The sequence below is a fragment of the Lithobates pipiens genome, unplaced genomic scaffold, assembly GCF_037356315.1.
Source record: "Lithobates pipiens isolate NorthernLeopardFrog02 unplaced genomic scaffold, aLitPip1_a1.2 Scaffold_23, whole genome shotgun sequence".
Taxonomy (NCBI): Eukaryota; Metazoa; Chordata; class Amphibia; order Anura; family Ranidae; genus Lithobates; species Lithobates pipiens.
The window spans coordinates 41579150-41602771 of NW_027507785.1; the positions used below are offsets into that span (position 1 = coordinate 41579150).

General features: G+C 41.5%; 1 protein-coding gene across 4 annotated transcripts in view; it reads right to left on the bottom strand.

Annotated features, from left to right (window-relative positions):
* Positions 1 to 23622, bottom strand: part of FCHSD2 (FCH and double SH3 domains 2) — a 342693-nt gene that overhangs the window by 33328 nt on the left and 285743 nt on the right. For all 4 annotated transcript variants that reach the window (XM_077451465.1, XM_077451462.1, XM_077451463.1 and 1 more), the window contains one exon: positions 14312 to 14473. In XM_077451465.1, coding sequence (XP_077307591.1) covers positions 14312 to 14473 — 162 coding nt within the window. The remainder of the gene's footprint in view (positions 1 to 14311; positions 14474 to 23622) is intronic.

A 23622-nucleotide genomic window follows, 5' to 3' on the forward strand; every position in this document is an offset into this window, starting at 1 on the left:
AAACAAGTTCCGGACCCTTTTTTGTCGCGCGAATTGGGCTGATTTGGGCGTTTTCATTCCCATAGAAACTAATGGAAACGCTCGATTCGAGCGTTTTGCGCGACAACGGGCGTTTCTACGGACGTTTTGACGCTGTATCTGCTCAAGAAAAAATAAGCAGATGAAAAATATTTTTCCTATTGGCTGAAAAAAAACGCCGAAGTTAAAAAACGCTCGTTGTCGCGCGTTGTAGTGTGACAAAACGCTCGTTGTCGCGCGACAAAACGCCGGTAAAAACGTTCGAACACGCTACGCTCAGGTGTGAATGCAGCCTTACTGTCCACAGAGTCGCCTTCAACTCTGACAGCTGGCTGCCAGTATCTACAGTGTATGGACTTTTGCTTTAGAGACTCCTTTGGACTTTTGTTTGTTTTTAAATGTTTTGGCATATTATGCCCAGATACACCCCTGCATTATTTGCATGATTTTGCACCGCCGAGCCACTCAGTCTTTACCAGATTGGGCACCAAAAATATATATACTCTATATCTCTCAGTGATCATTGACTACTTTTAATCCTTATGCCGCTAGCTTGGAAGGTATTTTTACTTGTTTTCATTTTTTTTTTTTTTTTTTACATTTCTTCAATTACTTCCTGGTTTCCAGGCCTAGGCAAATATCGTCATACATTCCAGGAGTCTTTAGGAGGGGAGGAGGGTTTTTCTCAGCTAACCACACCCTCCTGCCTGCAAGCCTAAACTATGGGCAGATGGATTCTGGGAAGTAAACGTTACATGAATCACCTGCTCTTAGGCTGGATTCACACCTATGCATTTTTAGTGCATTTTGCAGATTTGCACTACAGAACGTGTTCCATAGGAAACCATGGTGAACGGACTGTAGTGCAAATCTGAAAAATGCAAAAAGCACTAAAACTGCATAGGTGTGAATCCAGCCTTGTATTTCTGGCTGTTGCCATCTTGAGTAAGGCTGGATTCACACCTATGCAGTTTTAGTGCTTTTTGCATTTTGCAGATTTGCACTACAGTCCATTCACCATGGTTTCCTATGGAACACGTTCTGTAGTGCAAATCTGTAAAATGCACTAAAAATGCATAGGTGTGAATCCAGCCTTACTCAAGATGGCAACAGCCAGAAATACAAGGGGGGTGTTTTTCAAAGTGATTTTTCAACAAAATAAAACATAGGAAACATGGATGGATGGGGGAGTTTGCTTTGAATATTATAAATGTTTGTGCTGCTTAGATGCAGTGTAGTTCTACTTTAACCACTTGCCGACCGCAAGTGGTTTACTGGCATTATGGCTGAAAATATCAGCCATAACCCGGTACCATATTTTTTTCCCAGCAGGCGGCCGGTTTTCTCATGAAACTGGTCCGAGCGGCTCACAAGCCACTGGGCCGGTCTCCGAAGTGGTGGGAGGGGACGTCCCCCTCTCCTGCTGCTATTTCTCGGGCTTACAGCTTCTGCCGGTTCGCCCGAGAAATGATCCAACGGCTGCTCCCATAGGCGGTCAGAGAGTTAACACTCTTTAATCGCCTGTATGGCCTTGGTGGACCGGAGCGACATCACAATGTCACTTCTGGTCCCGGCTGGATGGAAAAAAAAAATGTAAATGTAAGTCAAAGACCAAAAAATAATATATATATTTTTTTTGACCTTTTGCTTTTAAAGGTAAAGAGGAGATATGAGGTCTTTTTGGACCCCGGATCTGGCCACAAAGAGGACCTGTCATCCTTATTTCTATTACAAGAGATGTTTAAATTCTTTGTAATAAGAGTAAAAGTGATAAAAAATAAATAAAATAAAGGGACAGTGTAAAAATAAAACATAAAAAAAAAAAATGTAAAGCGCCCTCCATCCCTCCGTTCTCGCGCACAGAAGCAAACGTAAGTCACACACGCATATGCAAACGGTATTCGAACCACACATGTGAGGTTTCGCCGCAAACCTTAAAGCAAGATCTCCTCTGTAACTCTAAACAGGTACTCTGTAAAGGCGTTTAGCGCCTATGGAGATTTTGAAGTATCGTAGCTTGTCGGCATTCCATGAGCATGCCCAATTTTAAAGCTTGACGTGTTAGGTATCTATTTGCTCAGAGTAACATCATCTTTCACATTATAAAAAAAAAAAAAAAAAGGGGGGGGGGGGGGCAACTTTTTTTTTTTTTTTTTAATTCATTAAAGTGTATTTTCTTGCAAAACTGATGCACAGGTACCGTGTTACATAAAAAATGTAAACGATCGCCATTTTATTCCCTAGGGTGTCTGCTAAAAAAAAAAATTATAAATATTTGGGGATTAGAAGTAATTTTCTAGTGAAAAATACTGATTTCAACTTAATACGTAACGTAAACAAAAAGTGGTAAATTCATTATATTTCAGTAAAGTTTGTCCAGCCATATATATAAAAAGCACACACCTTCCAAAGTATGGCAATAAAAAAAAATAAAAAAAAATAAAAACTACAAGGGTCTCAGCATGTGGTGATCTGAGGAATATGTGGTTGCTAAGATTTTTATTTGTGCAAGAGTTTGAAAGGCAAACATGGGAAATAAGCTACAACCAGAAATATGGGTCACTGACCTAGAAGTAAAGGACAAAGTCTGGACTCTGCTGCCTGTGTGCTTTTGAAGCAAGGTGAGGGACCACAGTAACAAAACCAGAATCCCGAAAAACAAGTGAGAAAAGGTAAACCCCCCACCTTTTAAATCTCTTCCCTCCTGCTATCAGTAGAATAACATGTAGTTAGGGTGGTAGTGAGGAGTGACATTGGGAAAGGGATGAGGTGGAATCAGTGTGATAGTGGGGGTATGTTACAGGCCCCCCCAACCTAAAGGAGAAGGAGGAGCTGGACCTCCTATCACAGTTAGAAATGGCAGCGAGGCAGGGAAATGTCATTATTATGGGGGACTTTAATTACCCCAATATCAACTGGGCAGAGGGAACAGCTCACTCATTAAAAGCCCGTCATTTCATAAATGACTTGCAGGATAACTTCATGTCTCAATTGGTGGATTCTTCAACTAGAAAGAATGCACTGCTAGATGTATTAATTTACGAATGATCCAAGTCTGATCTCAGATGTGGCAGTACAGGACAACTTGGAATCTAGCGATCACAGGATGATCATATTTAGCGTAAAACATAGAAAAGGAGACAAGAGGGTAGCACAAGAACTCTAAATTTCAAAAGAGCCAATTTTTCTAAACTGTGCTCAATACTACAAGACATTAATTGGGACCTAATTCTAGAAACATTGAAAACTAAGATACCTGGGTGGCTAAACCATAACATAAAAATTCTTAGAGAGAAAAAAATGGCCTTTAAAAAAAATAAAAGTGGAGTGGGCATTGTCAGCATTCCAACACTACAAGGAATGCAGTACGAAGTGTAAAAACACAATTAGGGTGGCAAAAAAAAAAAAAAAAAAAAAAGACTATAAGAGACACAGCGAAGGAGAGTAAAAAAATCCTAAGGAATACTTTAGATATCTAAAAAGGTAAAAAAAGCTAAATCGGAGCACTTTGCTCACATAAAAGACGAGGATGGGATGATGGTTACAGATGACATAGAGAAGCTGTACTAAATGCTTTTTTTTCCCCTCAGGTTTTAAACAGGAAAAGGAGGGGTGTATTGACCACGACAGCATTGTTAGTAACACATCATATGATATACCCTTGTGGCAAACAGGGGCCCGAGTCAAACATACAAAGTTTCTTTTAAAAGGCTGAAGCTTCTGTTTATCCAGAAATTATTTCTGGTTCAATCAGTTTTATTTGCAAACAAGAGGGGTCACGATGGGAGCTTGTTTTGCTCTGTGTGGCCAATATTATTATAGTCCACTGGGAGGAAAAGGCTGCCTTCAAAAGTTGCCCCCCTGAGCTTGTCTGCTATAATAGATTTATAGATGGTCTCATTTTAATCTGGGAGGGAAATAGATCTAGCTTAGATGTGTTTATCCAGACACTGAATAACAATACCAAGAATATCCGGTAAAGTGGAATATAAGCCTTGAGCATCTTTCTTGATCTTGAGATTCACAAGGATAGGGAATCACTTCCGCTTGTGCAACTATTTCAAACCAACAGATCAGAATGCCTATATACCCCTGGAGAGTTGCCATCATAAAATATAGTTATGCAACAACCCCAGGGGTCAATTTATTAGGCTGAGGTGCAATTGCACTAGTGAGGAAGATTTTTGATCCCAAACCCAGGTTCTCTCAACTAGATTTCAACAAAAGGGGTATGAAAAGTCTGGCCTGGATGGTGAAAGAGAGAGAGTGCCGACTATGGAAAGACAGGTATTGGGATCCAATCTGAACAGGGATAATAGTACTAGTGTCTCAAATTTTAAAATGGTATTGGACTATAATGTCCAGCACAAAGAGTTTGAGAAAATAGTACAAAACAACTGGTCCATCCTCAAACAGGATAAGGTGTTAGGCCCTCTGCAGCCACAGCAACCTTTATATATATATATATATATATATATATATATATATATATATATATATATATATCCATCGTCTGGCTCCTGGAGTCACTGATCCACCGGTCCAGTCTGAAAAAAACGGCTATTTTAATTTCTCACGGGTTTTTATACCTGCGGACGGTGCACTGCCTGTAGGCATTCAAAAGTCAATGTCAAAAAGCGGAAGGAATTCCTGGCTTCAGTGACAAAAAATAAATGTAAGATACAACAAGGAATTACTTGCGCTATGATTGGTGTTGTTTATATGGTCAAATGCGATTGACCCCTCTAGACCCCTTCATGTTCGCTTAGGGGAGCATGTGAACAACATCAAAAAAGGATTGAAGACCCACAATGTCTCCAGACATTTTAGACTGGCCCATAACCAGGATCATAGGAGTTTAAGATTTTTGGGCATAGAGAGAGTCACGAAACATTGGAGAGGAGCTAACTTCATACGTCAACTAAGTCGCAGGGAATCTTATTGGATACATGAGACAAAAGTTCTAATACCAGCAGGCCTGAAAGTTGATTTTGACGTTGTTTTATATCTGATCGCTAGTGTTTATGCTATGTACTAGTGGTATTCGATATATTTTTATTTAGGATGTATGTAAATATATCATAATGCATTTTATTTAAAAGCGTGACTTCACGAGGATCAACAATGGTGCGGATTGACGTGTAATAATAATGATTTTCATGATTTAATTATTATCATTTTTCTTTTTATGGAAGATGTATAAATGAGTTTTTTAACTATCAACAATTATTAGCATTTGGATGAGAAGTTGAGGCTATAGTAGGTTTTTTTTTTGCCCATGTTTTAGACCCATAATGTTAGTATGCAGATGTTATGACCTGTACACACGGTCGGACATTCCGACCACAAAATCCGTTCGATATTTGCCGATGGATTTTGGCCGAAACTTGTGTTGCATACACACGGTCGGACAAAGTTGTCTGAAAATCCGATCATTCAGAACGTTCGTTGCGTACGATGAGACCACATAGAGGCTAGTAGCCAATAGCTTTGGTCTCGTAATTTAATCTGAGCATGCGTGCCACTTTGTCCGTCGGAATTCTCTACAAATGATCTGAAAAAGTCAGATCGGATTTTGCTGTTGGAAAATTTTAGATCCAGTTCTCAAACTTTTTCCATCGGAATTTCCGACAGAAAAAGTCCGATAGAGCCCACACACGATCGGATTTTCTGACAACATAATCCGATCGGACCTTTTCCCGTCAGAATTTCCGACCGTGTGTACAGAGCATAAGTGTGCACTGCATTCGTTCTGACAGGCTAGGTCTGTTGTGAACGCTTTTGTTTACCTATTTTGCTCACGCGTAAGGTCATTTCCTGGCTGGTTTCCGGGAATGCGAAGGGTTTCCATAGTGATGCATCAGGTGATGGGTTTCCCAGCGTCCACAATACCAGCCTACAACGTATAAAGCAGGTGTCTCACATCATTCTGTCACCGTAGATGAAGTCCCGCCCCCTGGGACATAATGCGTATGGAAGGAACCATGTGACCAGCGTGACGTCACCCGCATCTATTGTTGACCCTTGTGGATCCGTTTACTCTTTTGCCTTGTCACCTAGTACTGGGATAAGTGCTATATTTGTATGTGCAACCCTTTTTACTAAATAATTAATTTTTTTAAACAGAGTTTAAAAAAAAAAAGAATATGGTACAACAGGCCAGTCAGTCTAACATCAATAGTAGGTAAATTATTGGAGGGATGATAAGGGGCTATATCCAAGAATTTGTAGTAATCAGCATGGGTTTACAAAGGGTTGTTCTTGCCAGACCAATCTGTTAACATTCTACGAGGAAGTGAGCTGCGTTCTAGACAGGGGAGGCCTGTGGATGTGGTGTATCTGGATTTTGCAAAAGCATTCGATACAGTTCCCTGTAGACACTTAATCTACAAGCTGAGGTCTGCAGGCATAGACCATAAGGTTTGTTTTTGGATAGAAAATTGGTTACAGGGAACACTTTGGACACTATATTCAATTACACATAGCATAGCATCCGGGCTTATTTAAAAAATGCAGCGTGCCTCTGTTTAACAATGTAATTGTCAGATATAACTACAGTATAAAAAAAATATATATTTTTTTACATTAATGCCCGTTTGTCAGCCTAAGATTAGAGCTTTTTATTTAGAGCGTTTTATTAAACTGTTGTACCAAATTAAAACCTCATATGTCCTTATAAAATGATTTAGGTAGGCAAATTAGTCATAGTTAATGTGGATTTAAAGTCAGTGCTCACAACTACTGCAAGCACCCTCTGTTATAACACAATAACACTGAGTGTGTTTTTTTTTCAATTCTCCCTCTAAATACCCTTTTCTCTTTTCTCCTTCCCCGATCTAAGGACTACAGAGGGAGGGGCTGAGATCTCCCTCTGACGACAGCCGGGTGGTCATTTGACCACCCAGAGACAATGAAGAAAAGGGTATTTAGCAGAATAAAAAAAACAAAAAAACAAAACATACACGGTGTGGTATATTGTGTTATAATAGAGGGGCTTGCAATAGTTGTGAGCACTAATTTTACTGCCACTTGGAATAGCGGTGGGAGGGGAGGGTTTGGAGATCGTCTCACACACAGGAGCTGACAGGCAGGAAGGGAAGAAGGGGGAAAAAGGAAAAATTTACTAGATGTCGATTGATATGGGTTTTTCTCTGGCCGATATTTAGAAATCAGGGCGGCTGGTGGCCGATACATGATGCCGATTTTTGCGTCCGATATTTTAGGTGATTTTGTTCTCTTTTTTTGGCAGGTGGCACTGCTTGTCACTGGCAGTTGGCACAGGTTGGCACTGGCAGTTGGCACAGGTTGGCAATGACAGGTTTCACACTGAGCCGATATAGTCCACCTGTGTGGAACTGACATATGTAACTGAATGCAGAGAGAGTCCTGCTGTCAAAATTCAACGTTGATGTTGGGTGTGGGTGGGGCCCGGGTGGGCAGGACCCAGCAGCTATCAAACACCAGCCAATGACTGGGCTGCCTGAGAAAGGGGGCAGGGCCACATACACATAGCGGCCCGCCCAGAACCCATCCCATTGTTTGATAGCTGCTGGGTCCCGCCCACCTCTGACACCAACGCTGAAACTGACAGCTGGTCTCCCTCTACATGTAAGTTTCACACATTCAGAGGCTCTGGCAAGCATCAAGCCCCGCTCTGCCAATGGAGTGTGGGGAAGGGAGGAGTAACACTTGTGGGTCGAGGGGGCACGGTGCGATTAAATTGGCTGAATTTGCATAATAATCGGCCGATGCCCATTCCTTATAAAAATATCAGCGGACCTCTAAAACGGACCATGGTATCGGGGCTTAGCAGCCATGATTACCCTGGTCAGCACACCTAGGGGGACACAGAAACAGGCAGGATCAATTGGGTTTTTAACAGCATAGGAAAGGACAAATGACACCACACAAGCTGTATGCGGTTTAACATGCTTTAAAGGAACAGGATCTTTTTTTTTTTTATATATTTTTTTTTGGGTTACAACCTCTAAGTTTACACATACCAATTTGGCCTAGACATCTATGACCTCAAAGCTCAGGCTAACAGGCTGCATCTGGCATGCCCAGTGGAAAATGATGTCCTTCACCCGAATATGTTTTTTTTTTTCGTTTCATAAATTTTAATATGTTTTGCACCATTAAGACCACTATAACACTTGGTTAATTTTTTTTTTTCTTAATTAAGACATTACATATTGGTAGCAGTAATTATGTGCTGCTTTTCCTGTACACATGGGATACAAGAGTGTTTTATTTAGAATGACTGTTGCTATTTATAAAAGGTAAGACACGTTAAGCAATTTAGAGGAGATAATTAAAGAATCTTAGTTGAACGTAAAGCTATTGACAAAGCAAAGTATAGATTTCCAGCATCAACTTCCCGACATAACCGGCACACTGGGCACATAGCAGACAAGGCTCCCCTTAGATGTTTGCAGAGGAAGGGATGGCTGATAGAGCGGGACCTGTGAAGTATATTGCCTAATTCCTCCCATTACCTGGCAGACGATTATCACCAATGCGTCTCACAGACTATTCGCTCAAGCTTGCTACAATTCCTAATGTTTAACGTATCATAGAGGCTTGTAATAGAGGTCACACACACCCTGGGAAAACCCTGACCTGCACTATACGATCCCATGCTGTGGTATGTGACCAATTCAAATTTAATTCTTTTTGAAACCCAGCTCAAGTTTTACAAAGCAAATGAAAAAAAATATTTGGCCCAATAAAAACTCAAAACATTAGGATTTTTTTTTTTGACAATTCACCAGGAAAAAAAAAAAAAAAAAGAGAGCGAGTCCTTCAAGATGGGACAGAGACAGCAAAAACAACCACTCCTTCCAAAACGAAGAAAAAACATTTTAGTAATGAGCAAATTAAATGTGGGTCTTGTATACTTCTGGTTTTGTTTTAGAACATCTACACATTAATAACTGTCCCAAAGAGCTAACACTCTGCATTCTGAATGGCACAATGAGCTGAAAATGGTACGCCAGGCTTCACCCATCTGCTGAAAACTCAATGTTGCCAATGTGCACGGCGGAAGTAAATATTTCTTATGACTGCCGTCTTTGTGAAAAATAAACAGATTGTGCCATGATGACCAGATGGCAGTAAACAAAACGCTCTGAATCGCTTACATTCCTTGGCACCTGCTGCAGTAACCAGCACCACGCGACTGACTGTCTGCAGCGAGGGAGCCAGTTGGAAGGGTGGCAGACGTCGCTGGGTACCGGTGAGATACAGCAGCTGAGACACAACCATGTCTGCATGTGACAATAGTCTACAACAGCCTTTTTCAATCATTTCACCCCATAGAAACCATTGAAAGAATTTTATAGTTTTCAGAGACACCTTGCTAAAAATTAGATCTAAAGCTCACTGTATGTTACCAAGGTCATCAAGATCTAAAAATAAAAGAATATGGCATACCTAGAGTGTGATACTAACAATAATATAGGCATTGTTAATATTCTAATAATAAAATGCTCTAAATAAGATAAAATAAAATAGTTATAATACCCTCGCAGTTCATTGACAATTACAAGCCCTCGGGTGCAATGGCTGACGGTACTTGAAACAAAGAGATAAACCATAACCAAGCTCAACCGCCCACTCAAGACCGCTGCTCAAGGCAGAGCGTTCCCACACTGGAGTAGATATTCCATAGTAGAGATGAGTTGGCACCCGGTAAATCTGTCAAACGAGTCACAAGTATGCTAACGCATTTTGGCTGTGCAGCCGAAACACATTAGTGCACTTGTGATGTGACTTGTGTGTAGCCAATAAAGATCTTTCATTTGACAGATTTTCTAGATGCCAGCTCATTATTACTAAGGGACGGTACTTGTAGTTCATTCATTCACAGAACTCTGTGAATGAATGATGCGGCTGCGTGGGCGGAGCCCGGCATGGCTGAGCTGCTACATCATTGCGTTTTTTCCTTCCCAGACGGTGGACGGGCGTTTCTTGATACAGGAAGTAGAGTGAGGCTTATGGAGACACTGTGATTTCTGCATATCCACATTGAATGATTCACTGGCTAATGAACTTCTTTATTGTAAGAGCAATGCTTTTTTATTAAATTGACCTGCATTTGATATATTACACAATGGGAGCCTTTTCTTTTGTATTTTTGAGCAATATGATCCACTAGCTGGAGACACTAGGAATCATTACTTGGAAGCTCTGAACGCTACTTAGGTTTTGGGGAAACCCTTAAATCCCTGTGCTGGGCGATAATGCTAGGGCTGTCATTGCCATCTGGTAAGCCGATTATTATACCACCTTGGGTGTGCGGAGCCGGATGCACTACATACATTGTGTGTAAAAATTATACAACTGCTCCATCCCCTATTTTCATAGATGGACTTTAAACAGACACCTATGAATTTTCTTATGTGATGGGACTCTGCTTTAGTTTTTTTCTTTTTTCACTTTTCTTTTTCACCTTGACATTTCTTCATTTTGACCAATAATATTTTCAGTGCTGCAACCTATTTTTATATGTTTTTAAATTGTGACAGCAGGCATAGAGAGAAGATCCCCTGTCCACTGTCACGGGGGGGAGGGGGAGGAGGCAGGAGTTGCAACATGTTACATTTTCCACCCTAGAAGTGGGTGGATTATGAAACATCTTCCAAAGTGAACATATCCTTTAAACAGCTAAAAAAGATCATAGGTGGCATGCCATTTACTCTGTAAAGTGATGTTGGCCCCAAAACTGCATAGGCACTAACGGATAAAAAGTCTATCTGCCACTGCTCAAGGAACACCTTAGAACCTTCCGAAGGAACTCTAGGGTTCTACGGAACTCTGGTTGAGAACGGCTGGTCTAGAGGGACTGACACATAAGCAACGCTGAACAATAAATGGGCAGAGGAATTTAAGGAAACTTGCAGAACCGAGGGGGTTTGCAGGTGCCCATATTCTGTTACACCATTGCAAGCCTTTGACAAGGTAAATTGGTGAGGTGACGCACTGGATACCTTTGCTGCCATTTCTGGGTGTCCAGTGCGTCCCTATATCTTAAAGGAGGGGTGGGTTCCCTCCAGGGATACCTGCCCTTAATCTATCCATTATTATATATGTGAAGCAACTTACGAGACTCTCAAAATGATAGAGATAGGCAGAGCAAATCTTCAAATGAGGACATTAGTTCTAGTTTGAAGACCCGATCTCCCTAATATTCCTGTTGTGAGTACAAGCGAGGAAACAAATATAAATCTCCTCAATGGGACACATATGGAAAAACATTTCTGCCGGATTTGTTTTAAAGCTGAACTTCAACTTTCCATTCAGCCTTGTGCAGACTCTTCTCCCGTACTGAAATTGTTTTCTCCGATTTACCTGTACACTGTGAGCTTCTCATTGTGCATTAAAGTGGTTGTAAACCCTTACAAACCACTTTGACCTACAGGTAAGCCTAGATTAAGGCTTACTTGTATTTCCAAGAAATATCTCCTAAACCTATACGGTTTAGGAGATATTTACCGAAGACAACCACCGCTGTCTACGGTGCATGCGCCATAGACAGCGGCGCTCAGGGGCACTGGGCAAGCCGCAGATCGCGACGATAAGCCGCGAGTGTCGGCTCCCGTGCGCATGCGCGGGAGTGACATCATCCCTGCTCCGGCGAATCACAGCGCCGGAGCAGCGAGACCCACCAAGAAGATGGACGCTCGGAACTACAGGGGACAGCAGTGACTTCGCTGGCTCCTGTGTCAGGTAAGTGACACATAATGGACTACTATGCGATGCATAGTAGTTCATTATGCTTTACCTTTGCAGGGAGACAAAGAGGAAGTAAACCCATCAGGGTTTACTTCCTCTTTAAAAGCAGCAAGTCAGACAGAACCTTACTTGCTGGCTCCAGAGTACACCCACCTATTGCTTTCTTACGTTGCTTGACCGTCCCTGATTCACCCTTTCCATTCATTGGATTTCAATACTTTCAATCATGGAGGCTTAGCATTAGTGGGTAAACTTCTAATTACCGTGAGTGACCCCATCCGTGAGATTTCACTGCACTCCCTGTCCCCAGAGACATAACAGAAAATTTGTGGAAATCTAAAAATGAAAGGAAACTCTAACCTTAGCCAGGCCATACATGGGTCGAATTTGGAAAGAATTTTCTTTCAAAAATCTTATCTAATAATTTTTGTTCGTATTTCGCACCATTAGTGGGCTGCAGCAACAGCCGATTTCCATGCAATCAAATTTGAGCAATCGAACGTGTTGGAAATTTATTGAAAAACTAACGATTTTCTAATTGATGGGAGAATCATGCGAGAAATGTAATTGAAAGAAGAAATGCGCATGTGCAAGAAAAGAAAATTCCCGGAAAGAAAAGAAGATTCCCAGCCACGAAAATTCTCAGGAGGTGAGATTAAAGAGGTTTCGTTGGCCGAATTTTGAAATCAATAGTGGCACCATCGGATCACAAAACGCACACATTTTCTTATTCTCAAAAGTAAATTCTTGAAATTCGACCATGTATGGCCAGCCTTAGATAGCTGTCGCTTGAACAATTGTCACCATTGGAAGTAATGCTGGTTATACACTATACGAAAAATCGGCCGAAATTCAGTCATTTAGACAGTTCGTTCGGTTTTCGGCCAGTTAATGGGCACAAAAATCGATAATCGTTGGGACGTTTTTGAGCCGCAAAAAACGAAGGACAAATTCAGAAATTTTCACCCGAAAGATAAATTGAAAGGTTAATGTGTTTCCCATCTGAACTGTCTGCACTAGGTATATGTAAAAAAAAAGAAAAAAAAATGCATTAATTTATGCCCACTGAATGATTTATCGGTTATTACATGATGGCACTATCGTTTGCACTCACGGCTGAATGTTCGTTTTTCAAAAATGGGTTCAGCAGATTTTTTGTACAGTGTATGGCCAGCATTACTCCCATCCACGCCTTTTCTGGTGGTAACTTACAATTTTGCATTCCCCCTTAAAGCGGGATTCCACCCTAAAGTGGAACCTCCGCTGATCGGATCCCTCCCCCCCTCCGGTGTCACAATTGACACCTTTCAGGGGGGAGGGGGGTGGAGATACCTGTCAAAGACAGGTATTTACACCCACTTCCGGGCATAGACTCCCGTGGGAGTCTACGCCATTTCCTGCCCTGCTGCGCTGTCTGCTGGGACACACACGGGTCCCAGTGACAGCGCGGAGATTTCCTATTGCGCGGCGCAACTCGCGCATGCGCAGTAGGGAACCGGGAAGTGAAGCCGATTCGCTTCACTTCCTGATTCCCTCACCTAGAATGGTGGCGGCAGCAGCCGAGGGCCGAGCGATCGATCGGCCTCAGCTGCCGGCATCGCTGGAACCCGGGACAGGTGAGTGTCCATTTATTAAAAGTCAGCAGCTGTAGTATTTATAGCTGCTGGCTTTTAATATTTTTTTTTTTTGGTGGAATCCCTCTTTAAGTTCTTTCATGATGGCAACTGTTACCATGAGCAGTAGTGAGGGGTTCTAAACCTTTACAACTATCCAAAACTAGAAAACAACATTTTGATTGGCGTTCAAATTCAAATGTAAATAATTCCACATTACACATTTTGAAACAGTGGCTTCTACGAACATTTTCTTATTATATACGCACATGGGGGCAGCCATGTTTTTTTACTGGTGGAAGCTCTGCTTGCACAGTCTGTCTGCTCAAACTATACAATCCCATGTGTTAAGCAGCCAATAGATGATTCAACTTTCTTCGCTTCAACTTTCTTCGCTTCCACCACTGGTGGAAAGAAAAGAAAAGAAAATCATTTGATTCCCCCCATCAACACAGTAAGCGTCTTTAGAAGCCTTCCCAAAGAGCTATTGTGTTCTGCAAGCAGGGAGCCTTCCTGGCCAGAAGAACACAATTACTGCTAGCAGCTATAGCCACCGGCAGTAACTGCATGTATAAATCCGACAAGCTGGTTGCACCCATGTTGATCCATAGATTGACTTGGGTACAATCAGCCTGCCCATACATGGATTGAATCCCGGCCAGTCCCTGCTAAAACGGCCACATTTTAATCGATGTATGGCCGGCTTTAACCTCTTCTCTTAGCAGTCTTATCGCAAGGATTCTCACTGAACTTTACTAATACCGACTAGGAGGCCCCGAGGCTCACTTGCAGCACGACTTACCAAGTGGTGAAGGAAGATTTCCCAAACAGCCTCCCCCCCACCTTCTCCAGAGTTGATTTAACATAGCATAGGTTTGGTTTTATGTTGATAAAAAGGTAATTTGTTCAGCATTCAGATAGTCCAGAAAGTGAGATGGCCTTACCAAGTGCGAAGATCCGTTATTGATCAAGGTTGGAAGGCTGGCCCATCGCTCGTTCTCCAGTTCTTCCATCACCTGGTTCATGGCACTCTTTAACCACGTGTCCACAGACACCCCAATCTGTCGCAAGAGATCCAGGCGAGCTTCTGCCTTCAGCTTTGTGATCTGTTGGATGACCAGAAGAAAATGTTTAGATTTGTCTTGTATTGTAACAAATGTATTTGAATGTTTATCACTTGGTCACAGACAACACACATATTTAAAACCCAAATTAGAGAAATTATACCTGCAGGCTTTTTCAGGACAAATATCTTAAACCGATAATAACCATTCAGAATTCATTTTAAACCAAACCCGGTTTTACTATACAAAGTTAAAACAACATGGTCAGAAGATTTAATAGATGGAAAGATGAAAAACGTAATGAAGTTTCGCTTTAAGGGCTGTTCTAAAAAGAAAAAAAGAAAACGCACAAAATCAGCTGCAGTGTGCATGAGGTCTTACTGTCCAGTAACAAGCTTTGGAGGGGGAAAGGAGGTCCTTGACAGCCGGGGCTAGGAGAAAATGGGTTGAATGATGCTGGCCGTCAGGTGTACTGCAGGGAGAGCTCTGGATAAAGCGGAACTAATAAATCGGAAATAAAATTCTGCTGTAAAAAACTGAGCAGGCAAGCTTTTATTGGAGAAGAGACATGGACAATCTCCTCCTCTTCTTCAAAAGCCCCTACCTGTCCACGCACCATCTCCTCCGGCACTGTAAAGGGAGCTGTGCATGCGCAGCACAACTTACAGTGCTGGGCCGGTCTCCAAGTGCCGGCATGACGGTCTCCTTTTCTTGCACAGGAGTGAAATCATCCTCTACTGCCCAATGAAGAGGCCTGAAGAAGATGCTGGCGTAGGAGACTTTAGTTCTGCTATTCGTTTTTTGACTGCAGTTTTACCTTGAAGGGAAGCTGTGCTTTACCTTCCATGGACAAATCAAAAGGGGTCTGGAATCTTGGTAGAGTCGTAGTTTTTAATCAGTTTGTATTTTTTGCTTCTCCAGTATTTTACAGAAAATAAAAAATAACAGATGTAGCCGGACCATGGCACTGATTGCCACTCAAGCAACAGTGCCAACTCCGGCACAATCAGGAGGTTAAAGAATGAAAAGATGACATTGGAAATAAAAACGTTGTCTACAGTCTGTGCTGAACTTTGCTGATGGTGCGATTTCAGCCAGCGCTGTTCATGCAGAAAAATCCATCGCAGGCACTTTAGCTTTGTAGACAAACATGCTAATAATGTCTGCTCACATGGGCACCAAAGATGAGATATTCTATAAAGATTTATGCCGTTCAGGGAGCCCTGGGCACACATGCCGGACTCAAATGCGTGACAAATCGGGAGGAGGAGGAAAAATGAGTATGATGCTGGAATAGAGTTACCAAAGTCTCCATGTACCCAATTCATAAGTACTATAAGAGCATTACGAGATGAATATACCCATTCTGTATAACAAAGTATTATACTAATATATTAACCACTTAAGCCCCGGACCAATTTGCAGCCAAAGAACCAAGCCCCATTTTGCAATTCGGCACTGCGTCGCTTTAACTGACAATTGGGCGGTGGTGCGAGGTTGCTCCCAAACAAAATTGGCGTCCTTTTTTTCCCACAAATAGAGCTTTCTTTTGGTGGTATTTGATCACCTCTGCGGTTTTATTTTTTTGCGCTATAAACAAAAATAGAGCGACAATTTTGAAAAAAAAAATTCAAAATTTTGTTACTTTTTGCTATAATAAATATCCCCCCCCCCAAAAAATAAATAAATATATATATATATATATATATATATATATATATATATATATATATATATATATATATATATATATATATATATATATATATATATATATATATATATATATATATATATATATATAAAAATTTCCTCAGTTAAGGCCAATACGTATTCTACATATTTTTGGTAAAAATAAATTAAAAAATAAATCGCAATTAGCGATTATTGATTGGTTTGCGCAAAAGTTATAGCGTTTACAAAATAGGGGATAGTTTTATAGCATTATTATTATTATTTTTTTTTACTAGTAATGGCGGCGATCAGCGATTTTTATTGTGACTGCGACATTATGGCGGACACATCGGACATTTTTGGGACCATTGTCATTTATATAGCAATCAGTGCTATTTAAATGCACTGATTCCTGTGTAAATGACACTGGCAGTGAAGGAGTTAACCACTAGGGGGCGAGGAGGGGTTATGTGTGACGTTGTGTTTTTTTTTTACTGTAGGAGGCGTGGCTTGGCATGTGACATCACTGATCGTCTTTCCCTATAACAGGGAACAGACGATCAGTGGCAGCCACAGTAAGAAGCACGGAGAGAGGTTTGTTTACACAGACCTCTCCTCGTTCTTCAGCTCTGTAACCCGATCGCGGGACCCCAGCGGTGGTTGGGTCCGCTGAACCCTTGGTCACAGGGCTCAGGACTGGGTCGGGAGGACGCCGCCAGCAGCGCACTCCCGACCCATGGCTGGACACTTAAAGATCAATGTACAGGTATATGATTGTGCCCAGCTGTGCCATTCTGTCGATGTAAATGTGCAGGAGGCGGTCAAAGGAGCTCCAGGCTCCTTCAGAAAAAAATACAAGTTAGCCGCCACAAATACTGTAGCTGCTGACTTTTAATATTAGGGCACTTACCTATCCTGGGATACATGTGATCGTCTCACGGAGAGGAAGAACGGGGAAATGCTGATGTAAACAAGCATTTCCCCGTTCTGCCTAGTGACACGGTCACTGATCACCGTTCCCTGTATTTGGGAGCGCTGATCAGTGTCATGTCACACACAGCCCTTCCCCCCCACAGTTAGAATCACTCCCTATGACACACTTAACCCCTGCAGCGCCCCCTCCTGGTTAACCCCTTCACTGCCAGTCACATTTACACAGTAATCAGTGTATTTTTAATTGCACTGATCGCTGTATAAATGTGAATGGTCCCAAAATAGCGCCAAAAATGTCCAATCTGTCCGCCATAATGTCGCAGTCACCATAAAAAAATAAATAAAATAAAAATAAAAAATAAAATGCTGATCACCGCCATTACTAGTAAAAAAATAAATAATAAAAATGCCATAAAATTATCCCCTATTTTGTAGACGCTATAACTTTCCCGCAAAACAATCAATAAACACTTATTGCGCTTTTTTTTTTTTTACCAAAAATATGTAGAAGAATACGTATTGGCCTAAACTGAGGAAAAAAATATATTTTTTTTAATATATTTTTTGGGGATATTTATTATAGCAAAAAGTAAAAAAATTCAAAATTGTCACTCTTTTTTTGTTTATAGCGCAAAAAATAAAAACTGCAGAAGCGATCAAATACCACCAAAAGAAAGCTCTTTGTGGGGAAAAAAGGGTCGTCAATTTTGTTTGGGAGCCACGTTGCATGACTGCGCAATTGTCAGCTAAAACAACGCAGTGCCGAATCGCAAAAACTGCCAAACGCTCCAGGGCTGAAGTGGTTAATGGGTGGAGCTCTGCTTTAACAGTTATGTATTAAAGTCTACTGCAACTTTTAACCTTAAAGTGTTACTAAACAGTAAAATCAGTCTGTATATGCAGTAAAGCGTGCTCGTTATAAACACTGTGGAACCTAAGAGGTTAATCCTCTGCTTTGCGTAAAAAGGATGTTTGATCCTGTCTTCTCTGATCCTCCCCTCCTTCCACTGTCCCCAATCCAACTCCTGACAGATTCCTAGGAGGCACTCTGCAGACAGAGGGTCAGGGGCCTTGCAGCCTTATAGGACAGTCAGAATAGAATGAAAACGCCTCCTACAAGCTGTAACCAGACACTGGTAGAAGTCACAAGACTTCTACATACTGCTGATGAGAAAAGGCATTTAGCAGTTTATATTTACTAAAATAATTGCTTTTCCATGTTCTGTGTAGTGTGGGAGACCAGATATAGTGAATGCAGGGTCCTGGGTTAAGTAACACTTGAACTCCAAAAATGTCATTAGAAATCATTTTTTCGACGTTTCACCCTTAAGGCAGATTTCAACCCAATCGCTAAAATCTCAAATAATCTTTAACCAATTAACATTATTTCAAGAATTAATACTTCTTTAATGTTCTTTAAATAAGCATTTTATATTAAAGGGGTTGTAAAGGTAAACATTTTTTCACCTTAATGTATTCTATGCATTAAGGTGAAAAAACATCAGACAATTCGGGGCCACTCTGTGCAAAACGAGCTGCACAGTGGGGGTAAGAATAACATGTTTTTTTTTTTTTTAAATAACAAACCTTTACAACCCCTTTAAAAGTCATCCTGCCACAAAGACCCTACTTCGGGCACTTTGTCTCACGGGGTTGACAGATGTTCTGCTGCTTTGTCACAATGTCAAATGCACTGCCAGTCTACAAGCTAACATTGCCGCAATTTGTAAGCTGGTCCACAGCAATGATCTGCAGCCAACATTGCAGTACATGTAGACAGGAAGTGTCTGAAAAAGGTTTGAGATTAAACTTTCCCTCTGTGCTGTAATCGTGTGTGAGACTTTCCCTCTGTGCAGGAGCTTCCTGTAATAAAGACCGCTCACTGCTGCTCTCTCTCCTTGTGCAGGGAGACTGGTCTTGTCTCCGCCCCCTCCTGTAGTTTTCTGCAGGCAGCCTGCAGTGGGTGGGGCCTGCTGGGTTCCTCATACTGTTCTGCTCTCTGCACAGCCTAGGTACAGCACAATAATGATGCCACGGCTACTTTTACAAGGACAACATCTAGGTAAGAAAAGGTAAAGTGGATTTATGTCCTTGTGGCTATAAAGGAAAATATTTTAAATAAAGCTTTTATTCCTTCAGTTAAGCTTTAAAAAAAAAAAAAAAAAACTAGTTGCATACACACACCCTGATAATGAACATGTTCATACTGAACACATTGTAATATTGAGTAGGTCCCCCTTTTTCCAGCAACCTAGCCCTGACCCAAAAAAACATGGATTCCACCTCTGAAGGCAATGCTGTGGTATCTGGCACCGAGCTGTCAGTAGCAGATCCTTTAAGCCCTGTAAGTTGTGAGGTGAGGCCTCCATGGATCGGACTTGTTTTTCCACCATATTCCTCAGATGCTCAACTGGATTGAGATCTGGAGAATTTGGAAGCCAAGTCAACACTTCCTGAAACCATTCCTGCAGTGAAGTAGGGCACATTATCCTGCTGAAGGAGGCCACTGCCACCAAGGAATACAGTTTCCAAGAAGGGGTGTACTTGATGAGCAACAATGTTTAGGTAGGTGATACGTATCAAGTAACAACCACATGAATAGCAGGAGCCAAGATTTCCAAGCAGAACATTGCCCAAAGCATCCCACTGCCTCCCGTGGCTTACCTACTTTTTTTAAGCATACAATACAAAATAATTTGTTATATGGCAATAGATACACGTGCAAACTGCTAGAAAAATATGACACCAACAAGGACGAAAACCTAACCCTCTACCCCTGCCCAACTACCATCTGATCTGCACTCCATAGGAAAGCGTCTAATTGCTGGATAATTCAGAAGGGTTAAAAGGTGAGAAGGTTTCCCTGGGAAAAACCTTCCTGTCTAACCAAGCATGAAGATTAACGCACAGGTGTCAGGAGGACGCTGCCTGCTCATCTATGTTAATCAACACATGGCACTAACAGCTCAGTCTAACTATATGCTGGAAAGGAGAAGCTCAACTCTAGCCAAAACTTGTTTTGAAAGGCAAATTACATCTTTTGTATATAAAAAAAAAATGATGCATTCATATTGGTAAAAGAAAAATGTGCATTTATAAATTTTTGGCACCGGAGCTTGCAAGACAACTGCGACCATAGGCTCCAGCTCCTCGGCGGATAGGCTCCAGCTCCTGCTGACCATTCCTTCAGCCCCAGGGCTGTACAAGGTACAGGTCTTTGGTTATGAGGCTAGACTAGAGAAAATAAACATTCAGATACAAGTGCAGTGCAGTCACCACATTTGGGCTCTATTGAGTCCTTCTATTTCTGAGGACGGGAGCGAGAGAGCACAGACTCTTCTCTGTAAGGGACTAAGACCATCTTGATAGGATTGACACCACGCTGAGAGCTAAGGATTTGGAGTGTAAAGCCAGTGGGAGCGGTGCTGCAGTGACTGTACACGATCCTCACACCCCAGATGATGTCCAATAGGACAAAACGCGCCGGGTAGCGCTCGTGGAGTCATTGCAATCTTTTTGAATTGTTGATGGACTACATGGTGTGATTTTAAGTGGATTCTTGTAAGTGTACATTTTTATTTTTTTACAATAAATGTTTTACGATGCAGTTCTATACCATCTGTGGCTGTTTGTTTCCTATACATATGTTCGTGAACTGCTTTCCCATTTGACGTGGTCTGCCGTATATTGGGAGCCTGCTTTTTGAAGGTAGGCCCTTTACATTCAACTCTGGATGGGGCAATTTCCATACCATCTGATTGACAGTGCGGGATATTGTTGAAGTGATTCCTCATAACTGCATGATTGACTCAATACACACCAGTATATGAGTCCACACCTTCCGCTAAGCGTGTCAATCTTACTATATGGTGGCGGACCACACAGCAAGAGAAAAGTTTTAACTATATTGCGTCCTTTCATGGGTGATCTTTCTTCAACTTATGGGACTCATTTCCAATGGTGGACTATTATACGTCAAATGCTGATATATTCATGAACTTTTAGTGATAGAATTTCAAGCACAATTTATTTCCCGCATCATATTTCATTTGTATTTATTTTTGATATTGTTTTATAGATTCAATATTTTGATTATTCCACGATCCATTTGGACCCCTTGCCACTTTGGGTGGTCACACTATTTGGTGGACCTAGGTCCTATATTTTCATTTTCATTTTCACACATTTATTTGAGCGCTGCTCTAATGTCTATATCTAATTTGTTTGCACTATATGTCTAGTGAAGCACCAGCCGCCACATATAGTCTCTGAGCGCAGTTTTTATATTTCCATTTGTTTTTTTGTGGCGACAGATGAGACTATTTTTTTATGGCGACAGATGGGACTATGAGTCTTCTATTCACAGATCCCATCAATGGGGGCTGTGGACCAACACAGAGTTTCATATTACATCCTAAATGTGGGTGTAACATGAAAAAACCTCAGAAAAGTGGACTTTACATTTTTAATACATAGATACATAGAAGGGGAGGTTGAAATAAAGACAAGTCCATCAAGTCCAATCTATGTGTGGGATTTTATGTCAGTATTACATTGTATATCCCTGTATGTTGTGGTTGTTCAGGAGCTCATCTAATAGTTTTTTGAAACCATCGATGCCCCCCGCTGAGACCACCGCCTGTGGAAGAGAATTCCACATCCTTACCGCTCTTACAGTATAGAACCCTCTACGCAGTTTAAGGTTAACCGCTTGCCAACCAGCTGCTGTCATTTTACTGCAGCAGGTCGGCACGATCCCGCGAGCCGTCGTAGCTATACGTCAGCTCTCGGAATCGGGATAGCAGGTGTGCGCCCGTAGCGGGGGTGCCAATGCTCATGGCCGATGGTCGCGATGACCGCTGGCCACTACAGGCAGAACAGGGACGAGTGTGTATGTAAACATTCTGTTTGGCATGACAGACCGGGAGTTCCTATTAGCTGTTATTTCCTCTAGGTCAGTCCCCTCCCCCTACAGTTAGAAACACACCTAGGGAACACAGTTAACCCCTTGATCGCCCTCTAGTGTTAACCCCTTCCCCGCCAGTGACATTTTTACAGTAATAAGTGCATTTTTATAGCACTGATCGCTGTATAAATGCCAATGGTCCCAAAAATGTGTAAAAAGTGCCTGATGTGTCCGCCATGTTGTCACAGTCCAAATAAAAATTGCAGATCGCCACCATTACTAGTAAAAAAAAATAAAAAAAAAAATAATAATAAAAATGCTATAAATATATCCCGTATTTTTTAGACGCTATAACTTAAATGGACGCAGTGCAGTATCGCAAAAAATGGCCCGGTCATTCAGCAGCCAAATCTTCTGATGCTGAAATGGTTAAATAGACCGATGAAAAGTTAGATTTTTTTGTCAGGTTTCAAATTCTCTTCTATCTGTCACTAGCAAAGTAAAGGACGGCCAAATCTTCCTAATGGGGACACAGCAATTAAATCCTAAAGTTCTAAACCATCTTTACATTACTACTTTTCCCAATCAGAGGCAGCGCTGTCTGAAGCAATGAGTTTCCAAGCTCCCATAGACCAGAGGCAATGGAAAAACCACACGGAGTGCGTGATTACAATGAACTACGCTATCTAATATGCCACATGATTACTCCGTGAGGACTAAGAAAGCTGGATAACTATCCCCCTAGGGGTACACTTATTTTAAAATATTAATTAAAAACCGCTGTATTGTGCCCAGAGGAATCATCCTACAGAGAAATGGACTTACACCGCTCACAGCTGGGATTTCGCCTTTAAGTGTTTTTTAGCAGTCAAAGGTTAAGAGTATCTGACATGAACACAGAGGCTAAGGGTATAAGCTGAAAAAAAAAAGTCCATGCACACTGATCGGCTGAGAAAATGGCAGATTCTATGGCAGAAAAGGCATTAAAAATGCTCATAACGATGGCTTGTATTGCACGAGAGTTTAGACACATTTATGTATGTCATGAGTTTTTGTTCTGCCCAAAATCGCCCATCAAAATACACTTGTCATGTTCTTTTTTTGGGGGGGGGGGGGGGGGACACCTGTGTATCCCTGTGTAGGTAAAACATGGCCCTGCGCGGGGCATGGATGTAATGCCCCATGTGAACAAAGCCTAAAAAAGGTAAGTTACAATGTTTTTTTAAAAAAATGAAGTTATGCTCTGTGAATGAGGGCATGTAGGTGTTGTCACGTTAATCACTTTTCTACCTTTTCTCACTTTTCGCACACGCTCAAATCTGCAGTTTTTACTGAAAAAATGTAACCCCTCCCCCCAATTAATTATCTAGTTATTCAGAAAGCAGGGTACCTATAGCTACAGTTGTAATTTTGTATGTTAAATGGTATTTGCCCAACTGTTTATCAAACGCATATTTTCAGGTAAATACACTAATGCCCCGTACACAACAGCGGAAATTCCCTCAGCAAAAGTCCGAAGTGAGCTTTTGGCCAGAAATTCTGACCGTGTGTATGCTCCATCGGACTTTTGCTGGTGGAATTCTTACTAGCAAAAGATTGAGAGCAGGTTCTCTATTTTTTGGTCGGAAAAAGTTCAGATCGTCTGTACCAATTCCGATGCGCAAAATTCCTACTCATG